This window comes from Rhinichthys klamathensis, unplaced genomic scaffold, assembly GCF_029890125.1.
Source record: "Rhinichthys klamathensis goyatoka isolate OS25496 unplaced genomic scaffold, OSU_Roscu_1.1 h1tg000309l_1, whole genome shotgun sequence".
Classification (NCBI taxonomy): Eukaryota; Metazoa; Chordata; class Actinopteri; order Cypriniformes; family Leuciscidae; genus Rhinichthys; species Rhinichthys klamathensis.
In genome coordinates, this window is record NW_026606827.1 from 1,685,057 (window position 1) to 1,702,886 (window position 17,830).

The 17,830-nt window shown below is 38.6% G+C and overlaps 1 protein-coding gene across 14 annotated transcripts in view; it reads left to right on the plus strand.

The window, feature by feature from the left end:
* Positions 1-17,830, plus strand: part of ptprub (protein tyrosine phosphatase receptor type Ub) — a 258,109-nt gene that overhangs the window by 166,425 nt on the left and 73,854 nt on the right. For all 14 annotated transcript variants that reach the window (XM_056270916.1, XM_056270909.1, XM_056270910.1 and 11 more), the window contains exons 5-7: positions 820-935; positions 4,666-4,840; positions 9,473-9,766. In XM_056270916.1, coding sequence (XP_056126891.1) covers positions 820-935; positions 4,666-4,840; positions 9,473-9,766 — 585 coding nt within the window. The remainder of the gene's footprint in view (positions 1-819; positions 936-4,665; positions 4,841-9,472; positions 9,767-17,830) is intronic.

Here is a 17,830-nt window from a genome sequence, read left to right on the forward strand (position 1 = left end):
TGAAACAACGTTCGCAACTCATTTTGCTTCCAAAATATGACACGTTTGATGGAAGATAGAATATTTAAGTGGAGAAATGTTGGGCAGGACTTGACTGGATTGTAAAATGTGGGCGTTACGTACCAGAAATGAGCCAGTTGGTTCAGGGGTGATGTGGACAATAAAGGGGCCTGATAATGTCAGCAGAAATGGAAAGAAACATGTCTTTAAATCAGAAACATGTATTTTAGTGTTGACTTTAAGCATGTTGTAAAGTGTGAAAGTGTGGTCGGCATCACCATTCAGAAGATTAGGGTTGGTAAGATTCTTTTTTGATAGAAATTAATACTTTTATTCAAGCATGGATGCATTAAATTGATCAAAAGTAACAGTAAACACTTTTACATTAATACAAAAAACAGTTTTGAAAAAATCATATTATCATTAAGGCTGTATGTATTTGATCAAAAATACAGTTTAGCGTCGTTACTCTAGTCTTCAGTGTCACATGATCCTTCATAATTAATTCTAATCGGGCTCGTTTGGTGCTCAGGAAACATTCTCAATGTTGAAAACAAATATTTGCAATACATTTTGTCAGGAATCTTTGATGAACATAAAATTCAAAAGAACAGCATTTAAATCTTTTGTAACATTATAAGTGTCTTTACTGTCAGACTTTTGATCAATTGAATTCATCCTTGCTGAAAAAAATTATAAATTTAAAAAAATCTACCTGACCCCAAACTTCTGAATGGTAGTGTATGCTAATAATTTTTTATTCAACGTTACTTAGGATATTTTGTTGTTATTCTGAACCCCTTATGTCTCTGTGCTCAGATAAATCTCCTCATTTCTCTCGCTTGGGAGACGTGGAGGTCAACGCTGGACAAAACGCCACTTTCCAGTGCGTAGCAGCAGGACGTCCCTCTGAAGCAGAGAAGTTCCTGTTGGAAGTGAGTATAGATTTTTTTTAGTGAGTATAATCATGTTTTTTCAAATTCTTTTTTTATGGAGATCTTTAGCAAAGGAATAGTCATCTAAAGGCTGAGGTTGCCATCTGTCGTGACTTACTAAAAAGTCAACAAAATTTGCACCGAATGTGCTCAAAGCACCTGAATGTTACCGCTTTAAAAGGGCAGCATTCTTAATTAGGTCACTTTAAACTTTAAGAACACTTTTGTTTAAATTGATTTTGTTCTAAAACCCCTGTAGTTCCTCAGATGCGAGATCAGAGAGGCCATGTTTATGAAATCAGAATTCATTTTTCTATTTGTCATTTATTTTTCAAACAAAGCTTTTACTTGACAACCTTTCAGTTACATTTCAGATCTTTCAATTTTAAGGAAATTAATTGTAAACTGTAAATCTTTAAAAGCAAAGCCATGTCGAGATCACTCTTTCTTCGTCTGCCTTTGTTATATAATATAATTGTTTTGAGGGTATTTTTAGGATCTAACATGGTCTTTGGAAGGAACATTTCCAACTGCCCTCAGAGAGCTGAAGTTTCTGGCATCGAAAGGTGGAATTAAATTAAATGAATGATTTTGTCACATCAAGGTCAAGGACAGATGCCTGTGGTTACAAGCTGTCACAGCGACACAAGATTTTGCAATAATCAATGTCCTCAAATCCTCTGAAGTGTTCATTCCTCCCCTAAACACAGCAGGAGATATATGATTCTGTTTTTACTTCCTTTTTATATGGATGTTTTCTTACTTCCTCTGTCCGTAGTTGTAGCGGCTGCCTAGTTTCTGCCTTTAATCATGGATATCGTACTCTGTAAATGCTTTTCCCCCCTTTATTTTCAGCTGTGGTCCTTACAGGCATTACAGTGTGACATTTTGGTAACCTCTATATTTTAGTTTATAGCTGTCATTAAGTGTGTGTGTGTGTGAGAGAGAGAGTATGTGTACTTTAATGGGAAAATATTTACTAATGATTTTTTTTTAATTTCCCTATAAAAGTATGCATGTAATTTACAGAGATAAGATATACAGTATATTTAACAAGACTATGAGGTCTGTAATTAATTTTTGTGTGTATATATCGTATATGTGTGTAATTTTAATATATATATATATATATATATATATATATATATATATATATATTAGGGCTGTCAGTTAAACGCGTTATTAACGGCGTTAACGCAAACCCATTTTAACGGCGTTAATTTTTTTATCGCGCGATTAACGGTCTTTTTGGCCTAGCAAACTTTGTAGTTTTTTTTTTCACATGCTTTTGCAACAGGACGGCATGCGGGCCGCTGCGCTATGAAACCCATTCATTTCAATGGCTTGCGGCGCGCGAGGACGTTTTGAAAGCGCAAGCGGATCTAGCTAGACCGGAAACAAAACAACAGGCACGCCGCACACACTTGTTTGGGCTTGCGAGCCGAATGCGCGAGCGCGAATCTCTCTGCTCGCGCGCGGAATAATGTGCCGAGCACGAATCTCTCTGCTCGAGTCGCGCGCGCTCTCAGATACACGCTGCTCTTGTAAGAATTTTCTCTGGGCTCACTCAGAGAATATGCCTGCACTTAAAACGTGTTCAGTGCAATCGCGAATCTCTCCTCTTCCCCAGCTAACAATTTTAGGTTATAAGAATGTTTTCATAACGTTCCCATATTAAGTTATAAAAACGTTATTTCTGAATGTTATAGGAACGTTCAAAACGTCCAGTTTTGAGTGGATGACGAGCGCGAGACGCCGAAATGGATGCCAATAAGATTCTGAATGGAAAGTTTACTTTTAAAAAGTTGCCAAATGGTTCCATTGACAAGACCAAAGTGATCTGTGTGTTTTGTCGTTGTGAACTGAGCTATCATCATCGCAGCACGTCCAGTCTGAATACCACTTGATGATGGCCAGCACACACACACACACACAGCTGATGCGAATTCTCCGCCCCCTCGTCAATATCAGGACCTCGTCAGTATTTATTTCACCCTTTTATTGATGGACAGTGTTACATTGTGTGAGAGATTATTTGCTCCAAGTGATAATGTTTTAGTGTGAAATTGAACAGTATATGCCAATATTGTTTTCAATAAAAAACATTTGCACAAAGCAAGCCGATCCACTTTTCCATGTTGATAAGAGCATTAAAATGAGAAAAAAATAATGGGACAAAAATAAATCAAGAGACATTTAGAATAGATAAAAATGTGCGATTAAATGCGATTAATCGCGAGTTAACTATGACATTAATGCGATTAATCGCGATTAAATATTTTAATCGTTTGACAGCACTAATATATATATATATATATATATACCTACACACATTACCAACCCCAAACTTTTGAACGGTGTATGAATAGTAAATTAAATTATGTGTATTATCTTTAAAAATATAAAACATTTTACAGTATATGGTCAGGTAACTTAGTTGTAAGTTTAAAAAAAAAATTAAACTGATACCAAACATGTGTGGCACGTTTTGTACAAGCAGATTGTCACCAGCTTTCTTACGTTATGTTTCCCTACATGTTTGCCTGTCTGGCAGTTCACTGAATGTGATTGCTAGGTTGAATAAAGACAAAGTGGCCCTCAAAGCCAGATGATTGTACGTTTGGCTTTGTTTTATGCGAACCTCAAATTTGCAGCCATTGCCCACACATTACCCTTACATTCAGGTCTGGTTTGTGTGGTCTTGAACCACATTGAAAGCCTAAACACTTTAGCAGCCCCATAATAAACAAACACACATAGTTGTGTAGCAGCCGCTGACCTCCTTCTCGAAGTGCTTTCTGTTCATATGAGTGCACTCTCAATGCTCATTTTGTGTCCTTGGTATTCAGAGAGGGGAAAATGCGAATGCGTTGACATCTTGGATGGGTGCTATTCACACCACTGTCTCGCTATGATTACCTGAGCCGCAGTGAAAGGTTGCTGCTATCAAGTGTGGTTTTGTGTGAGAGACGTGTCTGGTTCCTCACCAAGCTCCACGTAGCAATTCCCAATAGTAAAGTGCAAGACTCCTTTATTTTTGGTCCTTATTATTCAGATGAATCATACTTCAGTGTCCAACTTTTATGGCTCATCTCTCAACATAAATTTAAGCTTTTCCACTGTCATTCATCTGCATGAAATGCCGTCATTGCTGCACTTACAGCAGTATACACAGAGTACGCATGATCGCAAATTTGAAAGCGAAAGTAAAAAGCGAGATTGTTTTCGAAAGTGATTACAATATTAATTACTCCTTGATGCATGCATATTATAAACTATATTATAACCCAACTGTTGCGAGAGAATGTAAAAACATTCAAATATATTTTTTCCTCCCATGTCATATTTTTTCCCGTCCCTTTAGGGGTTCTGTAGAATGACCCCCTTTCCGGGGGACAATTCCTTTCCGGACATACGTAGTATTTGGCTTCGGGTACATCCCTATCTCTTATGGTGGTTTTATGGTCTTTTTTTGTCCCTTTGGAGCTTGACAGTCTGTTGTCACTATGATATATGTGTGTACCTTAAATATAAGATGAATAATTGATAACTTTGTCAAGTAATTGGGCAAATGCAATTTTAGTCTTGTTTTGGCTGAGTATCTGAGTTTAATGACGAATGGCTTTATCTCAGAAAAGTGCATTGCTCATCTAGTGTTTATATAAGTACTTGGCAGCGTATGCTTGGTGAGTAGGCTGTAGCGTGTTTTCATGTTTTTCTTCTTTTCTAGCGGCACAATGGTGAAGTGTCCTCAGGTGGTTCTGTCAAGCACTTGGGCCGCAACCGCTTCGCAGTGTCCTTTCAACTGGAGGACGTCCAGAAGCCAGAGCAGGACCTCTACCGCTGCGTCACACAGTCCTCCAGAGGCTCCGGCGTCTCCAACTTTGCTGAACTCATTGTCAAAGGTGAAGAGCTTGTTTTCTTTGTGTCCTTTGTGTCTTCGTTTTACTGCCCATAATGCGCACATCACAGGATAATGGGATTCTGGCTAAATTCATGTCATTGTATTCTTTTTCTATTATAGCCTTGCATTCTCACATCTTAGGCTCTTTTGTTCTGAAATTATCAGTTTTGTAAAACGTGTGTGTGTGTGTGGACTTTTGTTTGCAGTTGTTTTGCACACCAAAATGGTAATTCTGTCTTTATTTACGCAACCTCATGTCGTTTCAAACCTGTATGCTGCTTTTTTTCCTGTTTAACACAAAAACATTTAAAGTCTTTACATACACAAACTCAGGGTGTATTCACCTCAACTCAAGTTCATTTCCCCCCTTGGTGTGGATCTTTTGGGCAGGTGTGAACAGCAATCGCACTCGAGTGCGGACCAAACAACCGTACCGAGACCCAGCTGAAGCCCAGGTGGTCTCGGTCCGGTTCCAAACAAACTCTGGTACGGTTCGTTTAAGGTGTGAACATGAACCGACCCAATTGCAGAAAGCACTGCTCCTTTTTTGACAGGGTCAGATTTTTACCATGTAATTCGGGGTGATGAAATGCCTATACATTATTAGGGGTGCAGCGGATCACAGTTGATCCGTGATCCGTACGGACCAGCTGCCCCACGGTTCATCACGCATGTGAATCGCTGATTAACTTCTACATTTAACCACCATAGAGTGGAAGTTTATCATTTCGACGTGTTTTGTCTTGCTAATTTACACATTCAAACAATTTTAAACGCAGAAGAAGAGGCGAAAATCGGGACTCGCGCGTTATCTGTGACCAGAGCCGCACGCAGAGAGAGAGCGTTTCCTTGCCCTTGAACGGACACATGCACACAAAATTATGTTAAAAAACTCATCTAAATACCCTTCTCGGCAAGTATTCTCTCGGTTATGTCATAGTTGAGAGACAATCCATGATGTTTGTAATTTTTTTTCGGTATTGCATTCGGTCTTAAAGTGACAGCACACGCACAATATTCCTACTGTTGTCTGTGTCATTAATGTTAATAAAACAACAAAATACAGCTTTAACAAAAATGAAGCTATATTTAATTTCTACAGTGAACAAATAGTGTTATTTTACATTTAGGCTTAATTATTAACTTCTGTGCCTGAATTGCCTACTACTGTTAGACTTTGTAACTTTGTTTTTTAGTATTCATCTCTGCTTGTAATTTGTGTATTTGTTCTTATTTTACTGTTCACTTGTTTTTAATAATGTTTGAAATTTATAATTTAAGGGCATGTTCTCTCCACCCCAACCGTCATGCAGGACATCTTCGTCTTCGCAAATTCCTAATTACAACATTGTTGACATTGTATCATACGATGCTCATAAGTTTCTTCATACTGCGTTAGTAGCTGATAACACCAAATCAGTAAAAGAATAACAATTCCACTAAGAAAGATCTCATAACATAAATTGCCTGTTTTTACACTCCCTGCTTGAGAATTTCTGTCCAATGAATGGATGACCTTAGCACACATGTGGTTTTGTTTTCAAATTTTGGTTCACTTGCAAAAAGGGCAGTGTGAAAGCGAACCACACCAAACAAAAAAAATCAACATTGTATTTGATCCAGAACAAATCAAGTGAACTAGTGGACTTTCCTGGTGTGAATACACCCTCAAGCTCCAAAAAGGATAAAAAGCACCATAAAGTAGTCCATTCAAATAATATCATACAAATTAAATTTAAGTTGTTTAAGTTTAATCTTCACATCCGCTACAGCAAAATTCAATCACAATAGGGTGCAGATTTGATATTATTGACACCCCATCTACATATTGCTATGTGAATAGTGTGCCATATTTGATTTGAGAGCTGATCTTGATCTGTTGCAGATTTTCAATTAATCACTTTTTTTTTTTTTTTTTACATTATTATATATAGTCCTTTTTGGAGCTTGAAAAAAATGGCATAAATGTTTGAAATGACATGAGGGGTAAATAATGATAATTTTCATTTTCTATTATCCATTTCGATCGGAATCTGTGAGATTCCATTTATTTGTATTTATAGAACAGTATCAAGGGTCTAAAGTAGTACAAAACATTTCATGAGAATAATCACGATGATTCAGCATCGTTTTTAACCAAAGCAAACCTCCTCCTTACTTGAAATTTCAACCATATAACTTGACACCTGCCCATCAGCCTACAGTGGCAGCTTTCTGTGTCCACCTTTAAACCCTGGTCAGATTGATATCCCCTAAGCAAATGGAGAAGTCAGGGGTGGAATAAGGATAGGGATGGATGGAGCCATGTGGGTTATTCAGCTTCCGTCCTCAAGGCATACTGAGAGAGGCTATGAGACAGCACCATGCTAATCTTATTGATAGATGTAGCAGCACGGATTATGGCGAATTTAGAAATACGGCTTTACTGTATGTCACAATGTGACCTAGAAGCACAGCATTATAAAACCTTCAGGCTGTTTTTTAATGCAGTCATAACAAAACTAGAAATGAAAAATCACAGGTAAACCCTCAGAGATCCTAAAAGAGAAACTTTGAGGTATTCAATTATTTTTATTTCTCAGACTGTTTACTAATGGGTTTTTATTTTATTTTATTTTCCTCCTAAGAGAAACGCCCTTGTTGTATAGATAGCACTTTCCCAGCAGATAACGTTCTAATTGCCATGTTTTTCTGGCTTGTGCTGCTAAAGTGATTGTATAAGAGCGTCTGCTAAATGCCTTAAATGAAACCATATGACAGGATAAAATTGTAAATGTTCTCTAGATCTTGTCATCAAATTCAAAACTCATTTAACATGCACTGTTTTTAGGGGTCTGACTAATCAAATGTTCAGCAAAGTGCTTAGATACAAAGCGCTTGCTCTTGTGGCACTTGTCACATTGACTCATTACAACTTCATCATTATATTTTTACCAGAGCTGTAGGCAGAATCCACTCGGGAACATCGCAGTATGAAGCATAACTTATAATGAGACCCACTTGCATCTGTGCCTCTATGTTACAGAGCTTTAAAGCCATTTCAGACTATAGCTGCATTCCCTCTGCAGCATGTTATTGGCATTGCTTCCTGATGGCTTTTACTTCGACAGGAGGTCCTATTTAAAATGCATTACTGCACCTCAGTTAAGCACGGCAGATTGGCCCCCACCAGACGAGTCCATAAAGCTATAGGCCCACATTCTAGCGTGGCAGCGGTGATGCAAGCTCATTACGCTCACCTTAGATTTTCCTTTCTCTTCGCTCTGATCTTCTCCTTGTCTTTTCCAAACTGCCCTCCCACGCTTGCCCCCACTAACGAGAGGCTAATCAGTCCTTTAATTAGCTTGATCAACTCATTTCACAACTCACTGTTCCTCAATGGGCCCATAGATTACATAGCAACAGGGCTAATGCAGAGGAGCCAGAGGGCTAATGAGAATTGTTCTCAGTCAGTCCGTAGGGTTCAGATCTGTTTTTCGCAGTAATTCTCTGAACTCTACTCTGGCGAAAGAAGCTTTCTCAGGGTGGAATTAATAATCTGCCCTAACCAACGCTGGATAGAGAGAGAATCATAAAGAAAAGGTGGCCAGTTTGTATGTCTCCTCTCATATGAAAGTGGAGTTTGAGTTGGCTTTATATTATTCTTTATTATGCCTTTCTCTGACAGACAAGATGAGCTTTATTACTCGCTGCCATCTCATATCTCTCCCAGGAGAGGCTTTCTCTGTCCCTAGCTGGATATTTGCCATCTGCAGCTGGCCCTGAGAGAGAAAGCTTGCAGACACAGCAGACCCGAAGATTAGTCATGGGAAAAGTCATTGCTGATATCTTTTTTTTTTCATTGGACCCCTCGCTTCCATCCTTCTAAATCAATTTCTCTCACTAATTGTTTGATAACTCAAGACCCTTTGAAGCTCTAGTGATTAGTCAGGGTTTAATATATATATATATATATATATATATATATATATATATAAAACTTTTTACCTTGCAAATCAAATAGGAGATTTTTTTTCCTTGTTATTCTGGCTACTGTGTATCTGCCCGCCAAGTTCCTCAGGGGGCTAGATATGAAAATTTACATTTATGCATTTGGCAGACGCTTTTATCCAAAGCGACTTACATTGCATTGAAAGGTACACATTTACATTCTTATCGGTTTTTGCTTTCCCTGGGAATCGAACCCATGACCTTGGCGTTGCAAGCACCAACGCTACTGGAAAGGTAGCTCTCAAAATCTCACATTACAGTAAATAGCATGACCTTGTATCTGACGTTCTTCCACAGTCTACAGTCTTGCACATCTGTTGGTTTACTTATAGCTCTGCCTTGAGGACCTGAAAGAACCAGCTATTGGAGATTTAATGGGCATGGCCAGATTGGTATTTTAACCCTTGAACCTTGCATTTAAGTTGTACCATTTTGAACCGCAAATGTTAATTCACCTCATGCCAACTGTTGTCAAGATAAGCTTAAAAACTGAGTAAAGTAGATTAGACTGATTCAGGTTAGAGTGCATTAAAACATTTCATAAATTCCTTCTGGGGGTTGCTTGAAAAAGGTTAAAATATGAACATATTTTCTTCATTCCTTGATTAGACTTTTACCATAATCTTCTCTGTTTCTATCACAGTTCCCCCATCTCCCATTGCTCCGCCCCAGCTGTTGAGAGCAGGCTCCACGTATTTGATCATTCAACTAAACACCAACTCCATCCTGGGCGATGGCCCTATCATCCGTCGGGAAATCGAATATCGGGCCAGCCAGGCACCCTGGTCGGAGATCCTTGGAGTTAACATGGTTACATATAAGCTCTGGCACCTGGATCCAGACACGGAGTACCATATCAGTGTGCTGCTTACTCGGCCGGGTGAGGGTGGGACCGGGCCATCTGGACCACCCCTCATCAGCAGAACCAAGTGTGCAGGTGAGTGAGCGGATAACTTCACTTTCATTAAAAATTCTATTGAAAATAGATTAATTTAATGTTGGAAGACTGTGATGAGAAATGTGATGATCTCATTTCACTGTGATGAGAAATTAATTAAAATATCTAACTCTTTCCTCTTTCTAAGCTTTCCATTTAATCTTGTTATGTAGGGGGAAAAAAACAATTAAGAGCTCTATATATATTTATAAACTAGTGGTCAAAACTTTGGAATAATAACTTTTTTTCTTTCTTTTTTTTTGATGTTTTTTAAAAGAATTCTTTTGATCCTTGATGTGATCCTTCAGAAATCATTCTAATACTCTTATTCGGTGCTTAAGAAACAATGTTTAAAACAGGTGTTGCTTAATATTTTTGTAGAATTAAAAAAAGAAGAGTATTATAATAAAAACTATTATAATTATTAAAATGACTATATTTCAAATAAATATTGTTCCTTTGCCTCACTCCATCTTGCTTGTTGATGAATCCTGAAAAAATGTATCACAGACTTTCCTCAAAGATATTAAGCTAAATATTAAGCCGCAAAAATCTTAATTATTCCAAACTTTTGATTGACACACTACCAGTATATTCTCCCGATTAAATTTTCTCATAATTTTCCATTTAAAACCCCATATTGATCAACCACTAATGCAACAGCAAATGAATTTGGTCAAGTGTTTAATGGCGGTTCATAAAATATATCCAACTCACTTTTTGAAAAAGTGGATGATTCATTTAAATTTAAATGTTCTGAACCGAAACTGCGGGCATCTCTCCTGTGGCGCCTTCTTGTGCCTGTCAAAACAAACAGCGAGGGGTGCAGTAATGCATGGTTCTACCTGCAAATGAGAGTCTCTGCCACGTCCAGCTGTTTCAGAACTGGAAAGGGTGTGATTAGGAAGGTTGATCCTGTTTTTATCCGAGAGGAAAAGATAGTGAAAATGCAGGTTGAGGATTTGGCCCTGGACCTGGTCAACATGGTAATGGTCATCATTTTACATCACACACACATGCTTTCACACAAATCATCGCCTTCCTTTTTAAATGACACATCACAATCATTCCCAGCTTGTTCTGGAAACCAGACACCTACCATTCATCAGCCAGCAAGACAAAGAGAGGCAGCCAGGTGAAACACGGAGAGCGGAAGAGCATGACAACACAGAAGACTTCAGAATGACATAGCAGGGAGAAAAAGACATCAGCAGATAAGACAAGAGAGTCGGAGCGAGAAAGATTCGTCTGTGAATCACTTGGAGACGCGTTTTAGTCTTAAACAGCTTTTGTCTCTAAAAGGAAGGCGGAGAAAAATGAGGAGCAGACATTCACACTAAATATTTCCAACTGTTTCCATTTTCTCTTCCACATTAAGTCTAGATTGAAATTCTTCTTTAAATGGAGTATTTGCATCATATTCCCAGTGGTGCCTCGCTGCACATGAATATTGGGGCTGTTTAAGCTGCTGTCATATTTGCTGAACTGTTGAAGATGTAATTTTGACTCAATAGAAGCACATCAGTGGGATTGGAAGTAAAATGAGGTTTTCCATACTCCGTTCGTGCTCAAATCTCCTGTGTATTCTGCCATCAACTGAATAGAAGTCGAAGATATAATTGAGTGCTTGGAGAAGTGCGCTAGTGGGAACGCCATGTTGTGTCAGAGGCTATGAAGTTTGATTTGTTTGACAGCGCTTGCTCACATACACTCTGATGACTTATTAATCATGGTTAAAAGAGGGTTAGCATCTACAGTCATGTGACTCGGTATTCTGATTAGTCTCCAGGGAACTCAGTCTCAAAAGAATATTAGCTGCTGCTACAAGACAAGATTTTTGTTTTGTAACATCATCTTCAGTAGTTTATATTTGAAACCGATCCATTCACTGAATGTGATGAAGGATTTATAGTTCTTTACCTAACGCATTAGCTTCGCCTGTCAAGTGTACGATGAAATTTTATTCCTCAGAGGTTTGCTCATGAGACTTGATGGAGCTTTCAGGTATGTTTTACTTGAAGGGATTGTTCATCCAGAAATTTAAATGCTTCATCTGAAACATGGCAGTTGAAACATTATTCAAATTTTCTTCTTTTGTTTTGGAGAATACATTTATACAGATTTGGAATGACATGAGGAGTGTAAATGATGACAGAATTGAAGAGTCTCTAAAATATAAAATTTTAAGTGTCTATTTTAAAAGTTTAAAGGCAGCATGAAATGAAAATTCGCTATTATCTATTCTCTTAATGCATGTTACAGTATACACTCACCTAAAGGATTATTAGGAACACCATGCTAATACTGTGTTTGACCCCCTTTCGCCTTCAGAACTGCCTTAATTCTACGTGGCATTGATTCAACAAGGTGCTGAAAGCATTCTTTAGAAATGTTGGCCCATATTGATCGGATAGCATCTTGCAGTTGATGGAGATTTGTGGGATGCACATCCAGGGCACCAAGCTCCCGTTCCACCACATCCCAAAGATGCTCTATTGAGTTGAGATCTGGTGACTGTGGGGGCCATTTTAGTACAGTGAACTCATTGTCATGTTCAAGAAACCAATTTGAAATGATTCGAGCTTTGTGACATGGTGCATTATCCTGCTGGAAGTAGCCATCAGAGGATGGGTACATGGTGGCCATAAAGGGATGGACATGGTCAGAAACAATGCTCAGGTAGGCCGTGGCATTTAAATGATGCCCAATTGGCACTAAGGGGCCTAAACTGTGCCAAGAAAACATCCCCCACACCATTACACCACCACCACCAGCCTGCACAGTGGTAACAAGGCATGATGGATCCATGTTCTCATTCTGTTTACGCCAAATTCTGACTCTACCATCTGAATGTCTCAACAGAAATCGAGACTCATCAGACGAGGCAACATTTTTCCAGTCTTCAACTGTCCAATTTTGGTGAGCTCTTGCAAATTGTTGCCTCTTTTTCCTATTTGTAGTAGAGATGAGTGGTACCCGGTGGGGTCTTCTGCTGTTGTAGCCCATCCGCCTCAAGGTTGTGCGTGTTGTGGCTTCACAAATGCTTTGCTGCATACCTCGGTTGTAACGAGTGGTTATTTCAGTCAAAGTTGCTCTTCTATCAGTTTGAATTAGTCGGCCCATTCTCCTCTGACCTCTAGCATCAACAAGGCATTTTCGCCCACAGGACTGCCGCATACTGGATGTTTTTCCCTTTTCACACCATTCTTTGTAAACCCTAGAAATGGTTGTGCGTGAAAATCCCAGTAACTGAGCAGATTGTGAAATACTCAGACCGGCCCGTCTGGCACCAACAACCATGCCACGCTCAAAATTGCTTAAATCACCTTTCTTTCCCATTCTGACATTCAGTTTGGAGTTCAGGAGATTGTCTTGACCAGGACCACACCCCTAAATGCATTGAAGCAACTGCCATGTGATTGGTTGATTAGATAATTGCATTAATGAGAAATTGAACAGGTGTTCCTAATAATCCTTTAGGTGAGTGTATGTGTTATTGTGAACAATTCATCCATGCATGAGATTTGACCTTGTAATGTCAAAATGTCGTAACTGGATTTTTCAGGGAAGAGATCTCTGGTGACATATGCAGGGCTTTTCTAATCATTTAGTCCACTTAAACCCTGTTCCTGCAATCTCACATTTGTCTGACTCTTCTTTTGAGTTCAACGTCCACATGACAAAATTCAATCAACAACTGATGCATAGAATCAAGCCCTGCTCTTAATTTTTTTTTCTTTTTAGATAATGCGTTACACTTGTTTGTACCTCACAATAAGGAAGAAAGTGTCTGTCACTACCTTCATTTAATTGTGACTTTATAGTTATAAAATAGTTATGATAGCATTGTGTATAGATCATTTCATCAAGAAATAGTTGAGGTAATTTTGAAATGTCTGACTTGTGATTGTAGATGTTTTAATCCATCTGACCACAATCTCTTCTTAAACTACAGACATGAGATTGTTTTCTTGTAGTGTCCACTTGCGCTCCATTTAAGCTAACTGGGAGAAATGGTTAAAATATTGACTTTGCTGAGAAGAAAAATCCCAGCTAAACCATTCTAAAATAGTTAGCAGGTTGTAAATGCCTGGTTTTAGAAGGTCTCACATAGTCCTGACCCACTGAAACCCCTTTTAAACCAGCCAACAGGCCAGCCAGTCCAGCTAAAACCAGCAAACTAGCTTAGGCTGGTTTTAAAGTCAGCATGAAATGGAATTTGTGATCGTCTTTTCTTCCCTATTATGCTGCATATCTGAGTGAAACAGCCTCTCAAAAAAGAAAAAAAAAACTGGGCGAGATTTGATTTTGTCCATCCGGATTTGATTGGATCGTGGATCATTGTGGTTTTCTATTGCGGCGATATCATGTGAGTGACAGGTTGTCCCGCCCTCACACCGAGAAACACGTCATCAGAGAAAAGATGTCATTGCAAAAGGGAGGGAAAGTTATTTTGATTAATGATTGAGCCAAATGAATTAAAAAATATATATATAGAAAAAATATATATAGAATATTCCATACCAGAATTGTAAATTTTGATTTCATGGTGGCTTAAAGATGTTTTTATTCAATAGGGGAAGATTACGTCATTTGTTGTTTTTCTTACCTACGGGTTGTGGCACTTCTCTTTATCTTTAGGCTGAGCTGCTATTATACATCACAAACTCCCACTGGTCACGTTTTCTCCCTGATGGTTTTATTTTTTTTGGGGGGGGGGGGGGGGGGGGGGGGGGGGGGATTAGTCTAGTGTCAGCTCATCTGTCTTCATCCAGCAGGTGAATCCACCTACTCTGTTACAAAGGTGACTTTAATCATCTCCGGCTTCATATGATCTACTCAAAATGGCCTCCATCCAGGGATGCCATTAACACCTGTACACAGACACAATACTGTCAATCTTCCCTGTTGGTATATTCCTAGCTGGTATCCAACAAGATCTTATTAGTTTATTTGTTTGTATGTTTAGGCTCACCTTGTATGGCTCCTCACTCTTAGCAGCTCATTTTTATTTATTTTTTCAACTGCAAGAACTTTAGATACTCTCACAACCCTGGGTGACTTCTCCTCCAAAACAAATTGGAAGAAAGTGAAATGAATGATGGGATGACTGGGTTGGTTCTGGCTGCAGCTGAAGATTGCATCCTGGTGCGCGGCTCTTGGAAGTGACCTACATAAAAATGATGAAAGCAGGCGCAGTCCTGTGGGCATAGCCAGGGAACTGCTGGACATTTCACAGAACACGGCCAGGTGTGCTTGATGAGGCGTTGTTGTGATTAGGAGCAAGACTTGATGTGAAGGAATGTTCCTTGGAGGAGAGGGAGATTAGAAAGAGGAAAAAGATGGAAGAATGGGACAAACATTGCACTTCTGCCACAGTCTGGTTCACAGATGGACCTCCACCTGCCACTGGGTCTCTTTAGGTGTTCCTCGGAGTGAGTTATACTCTGGACTGTAATGACTTAAAGGTACATTGCTCCCAAAAATGCTAATTTTGTCATCATTTACTCTCCCTTGTGTGGTTCCAAACCTGTATAACTTTCTGGTAACACTTTATTTTAAGGTGATAGTTACACATTACTACATGTATTTACTTTAGTAATAAAAGTAAATTAGGCATAATTACAAGTAACTAACCCTAAACCAAACCCTAACCTTAAACGTAACTATAGTAATTACAGTAACCGACTTTCTTTCTTCTGCAGAGCACAAAATAAGATATTTTGAAATATTGTGGCCGTGCAATTAAGGTTGATGGGTGTTTTGGACCCCACAGACTTTCATTTTATTCAGGAACAGTTGAAACATTATTCAAAACATCATCTTTTTTGTTCTGCAGAAGAAAGTCAAAAATGCTCATTTTCTCATCATTTACTCACCCATAGTGGTCAATGGCTGTCAACCCTCAAAAGGCCCAAAATGGCACAAAAAACATTGTGCTGTATAAGTTTTCTGAATGTTGAAGTCTGAGTTTTGTGTGAGGAACAGACTACAATTTAAGACACAGAGCACCAAGTTTGAAATCTGTGATTACTGAATATGCAAGTATATAATTATTTACATTTTAGTCTCTATGTTCATATTCAGTCTGCAATTGTATGACTTCAGAAGAATTCACTTGGAATATCCTGCATGAGTCATATGGACCCATTTTATGCCATTTTTATGGTACTTTGTAGTTCCTTCTGCGGCTAGACAGCCACTGCTCACTATATACACTGCCGTTCAAACGTTTAGGATAACTGTTAAAGAAAGAAAGAAATACAGAAAAGACATTTATAATGTTTCAATAGATTTCTATTTTCAAATAAATGCTGTTCTTTTGAACCTTCTATTCATAAAAAGTGTATAATGTTCAAAAATGTATCAAAAATATTAAGCAGCACATCGGATTTCAACATTGATAATAAAATATTTCTTGAGCGCCAAATTAACATTAAAATGACACTGAAGACTGGAGCAATGGCTGTTAAAAAAACATTACCATCACAGGAATGTGTTATATTTTTAAAAATATATTAAAATAAAGTTATTTTACATTATAATATTTCACAATATTGAAAGGCTGATTAATGATGAAAATATTTTTTTGGGTGAATTGTCCCTTTAATAAATGTTTTGAGGAAGTAACATATAGCAGCTTATTCTTTCATGATTTTTATTTTCATAATTTAACATATACGAATGCTTTTATGTACATCATTGATTAAACTCACTCCCGTCCATCTCAATGTAAAAGGTTTTACTCCAAATATCACAGAATTATGTTTCTCATTCCTTTTCCTTTTACAGACCAACGACCAGAACTTCACGGCCATTAGTTTGCTGTATAACTAGGAATGAGCTTAGTTCTCTCCGGGCTACCTCATGTATCAATATTATCTAGTGTAATGGGACAGAAACCGGTCTTGTTTGGACTTCCAGCTGCCCGTGAGGAATTGACATGCTGCCCCAGGCCTCTGGCTGCTCTCTCTGGGTTCGGTCCCATCTCTGATGGGTGCCAAGGAGTGGGCGCTCGAAGCGCTGCTCTTGGCATCCAGACAAAGCCTTCGAACTAGGTTAAGGGAAGTAGGGTGGCACAAAAGGCCCTTTTGGGCTCCTCAAAGAGCACAGTGTAGACTCTTGGATTGTTTTTTAAAGATGGCACAAGCCAACAGCATCCCATTTGTTTGCTTTTAACTAACAAACAATAGTTCCATTAAGACGACCAACACTATTCTGGTCGTATTTTCTGTGGAGGCAAATGGGACCTCTACATTCAATGTGTATTTTCGGAAAGGAATATTTTTCATTTGTGTCATTTTTCAGGTCGACTAAGTGCTTCTCTTGATAAGAAACCCAATCGCACTGGAAGTTAATCTAAATGTAAATCTATGAGTGAAACGAAATGTAAATCTAAATATAGATCTTAAGGAAAAGGTGTGGCAAAAGATCTCTGATGTGTGAGATATTTCAGGATTAAAAGAGCTTAATGTCACAAGTGCGATTCTGCAGGAGAAATGCTGAATTAGTACTCTGTGATCCATACGTGTTCTCCTCTGAGGACTTCAAAAGGAAATGCATTTCCTCTAATTCACCCCTGCTGTCCTTACGGTTCTCGGTGCATTAGCTTCCTCACTTTACCCTTAGTAGTAAACCTAAATCTTAAGAGTATGTCTTCTAAGCATCGGTTCAAGAGGAACAATAAAGACCTTGAGCCATGACTTTACACAGGAAGTGCTCACTTCACATCTCCTTTGTTGTACCTTCCCACTTGGGCCCATTAGTCACCAGGTCCCATTAAAAGAACAAAGAAATACAATACATTATGTGGAGATCTATTTGACAAAAATGCATTGATTGTCTTAATAATGGACTGTGACAAATGCGCTCATTGATAGTGGGGCTGGATGTCCTTGGTTCACCCTCCCTGCTGTCTGCGCCTCTCTGTGAGAAACACTAAGGTTCCTGTGTGCCCTACAGACAGTGGCTTCCTCTGTCTCTTTATATCATATACGCCAAAGGTGGTCGCTGATCTTTCTGCCCTCTGTAAATAAGAAAGTACGAACACAGATGTGAGGTATG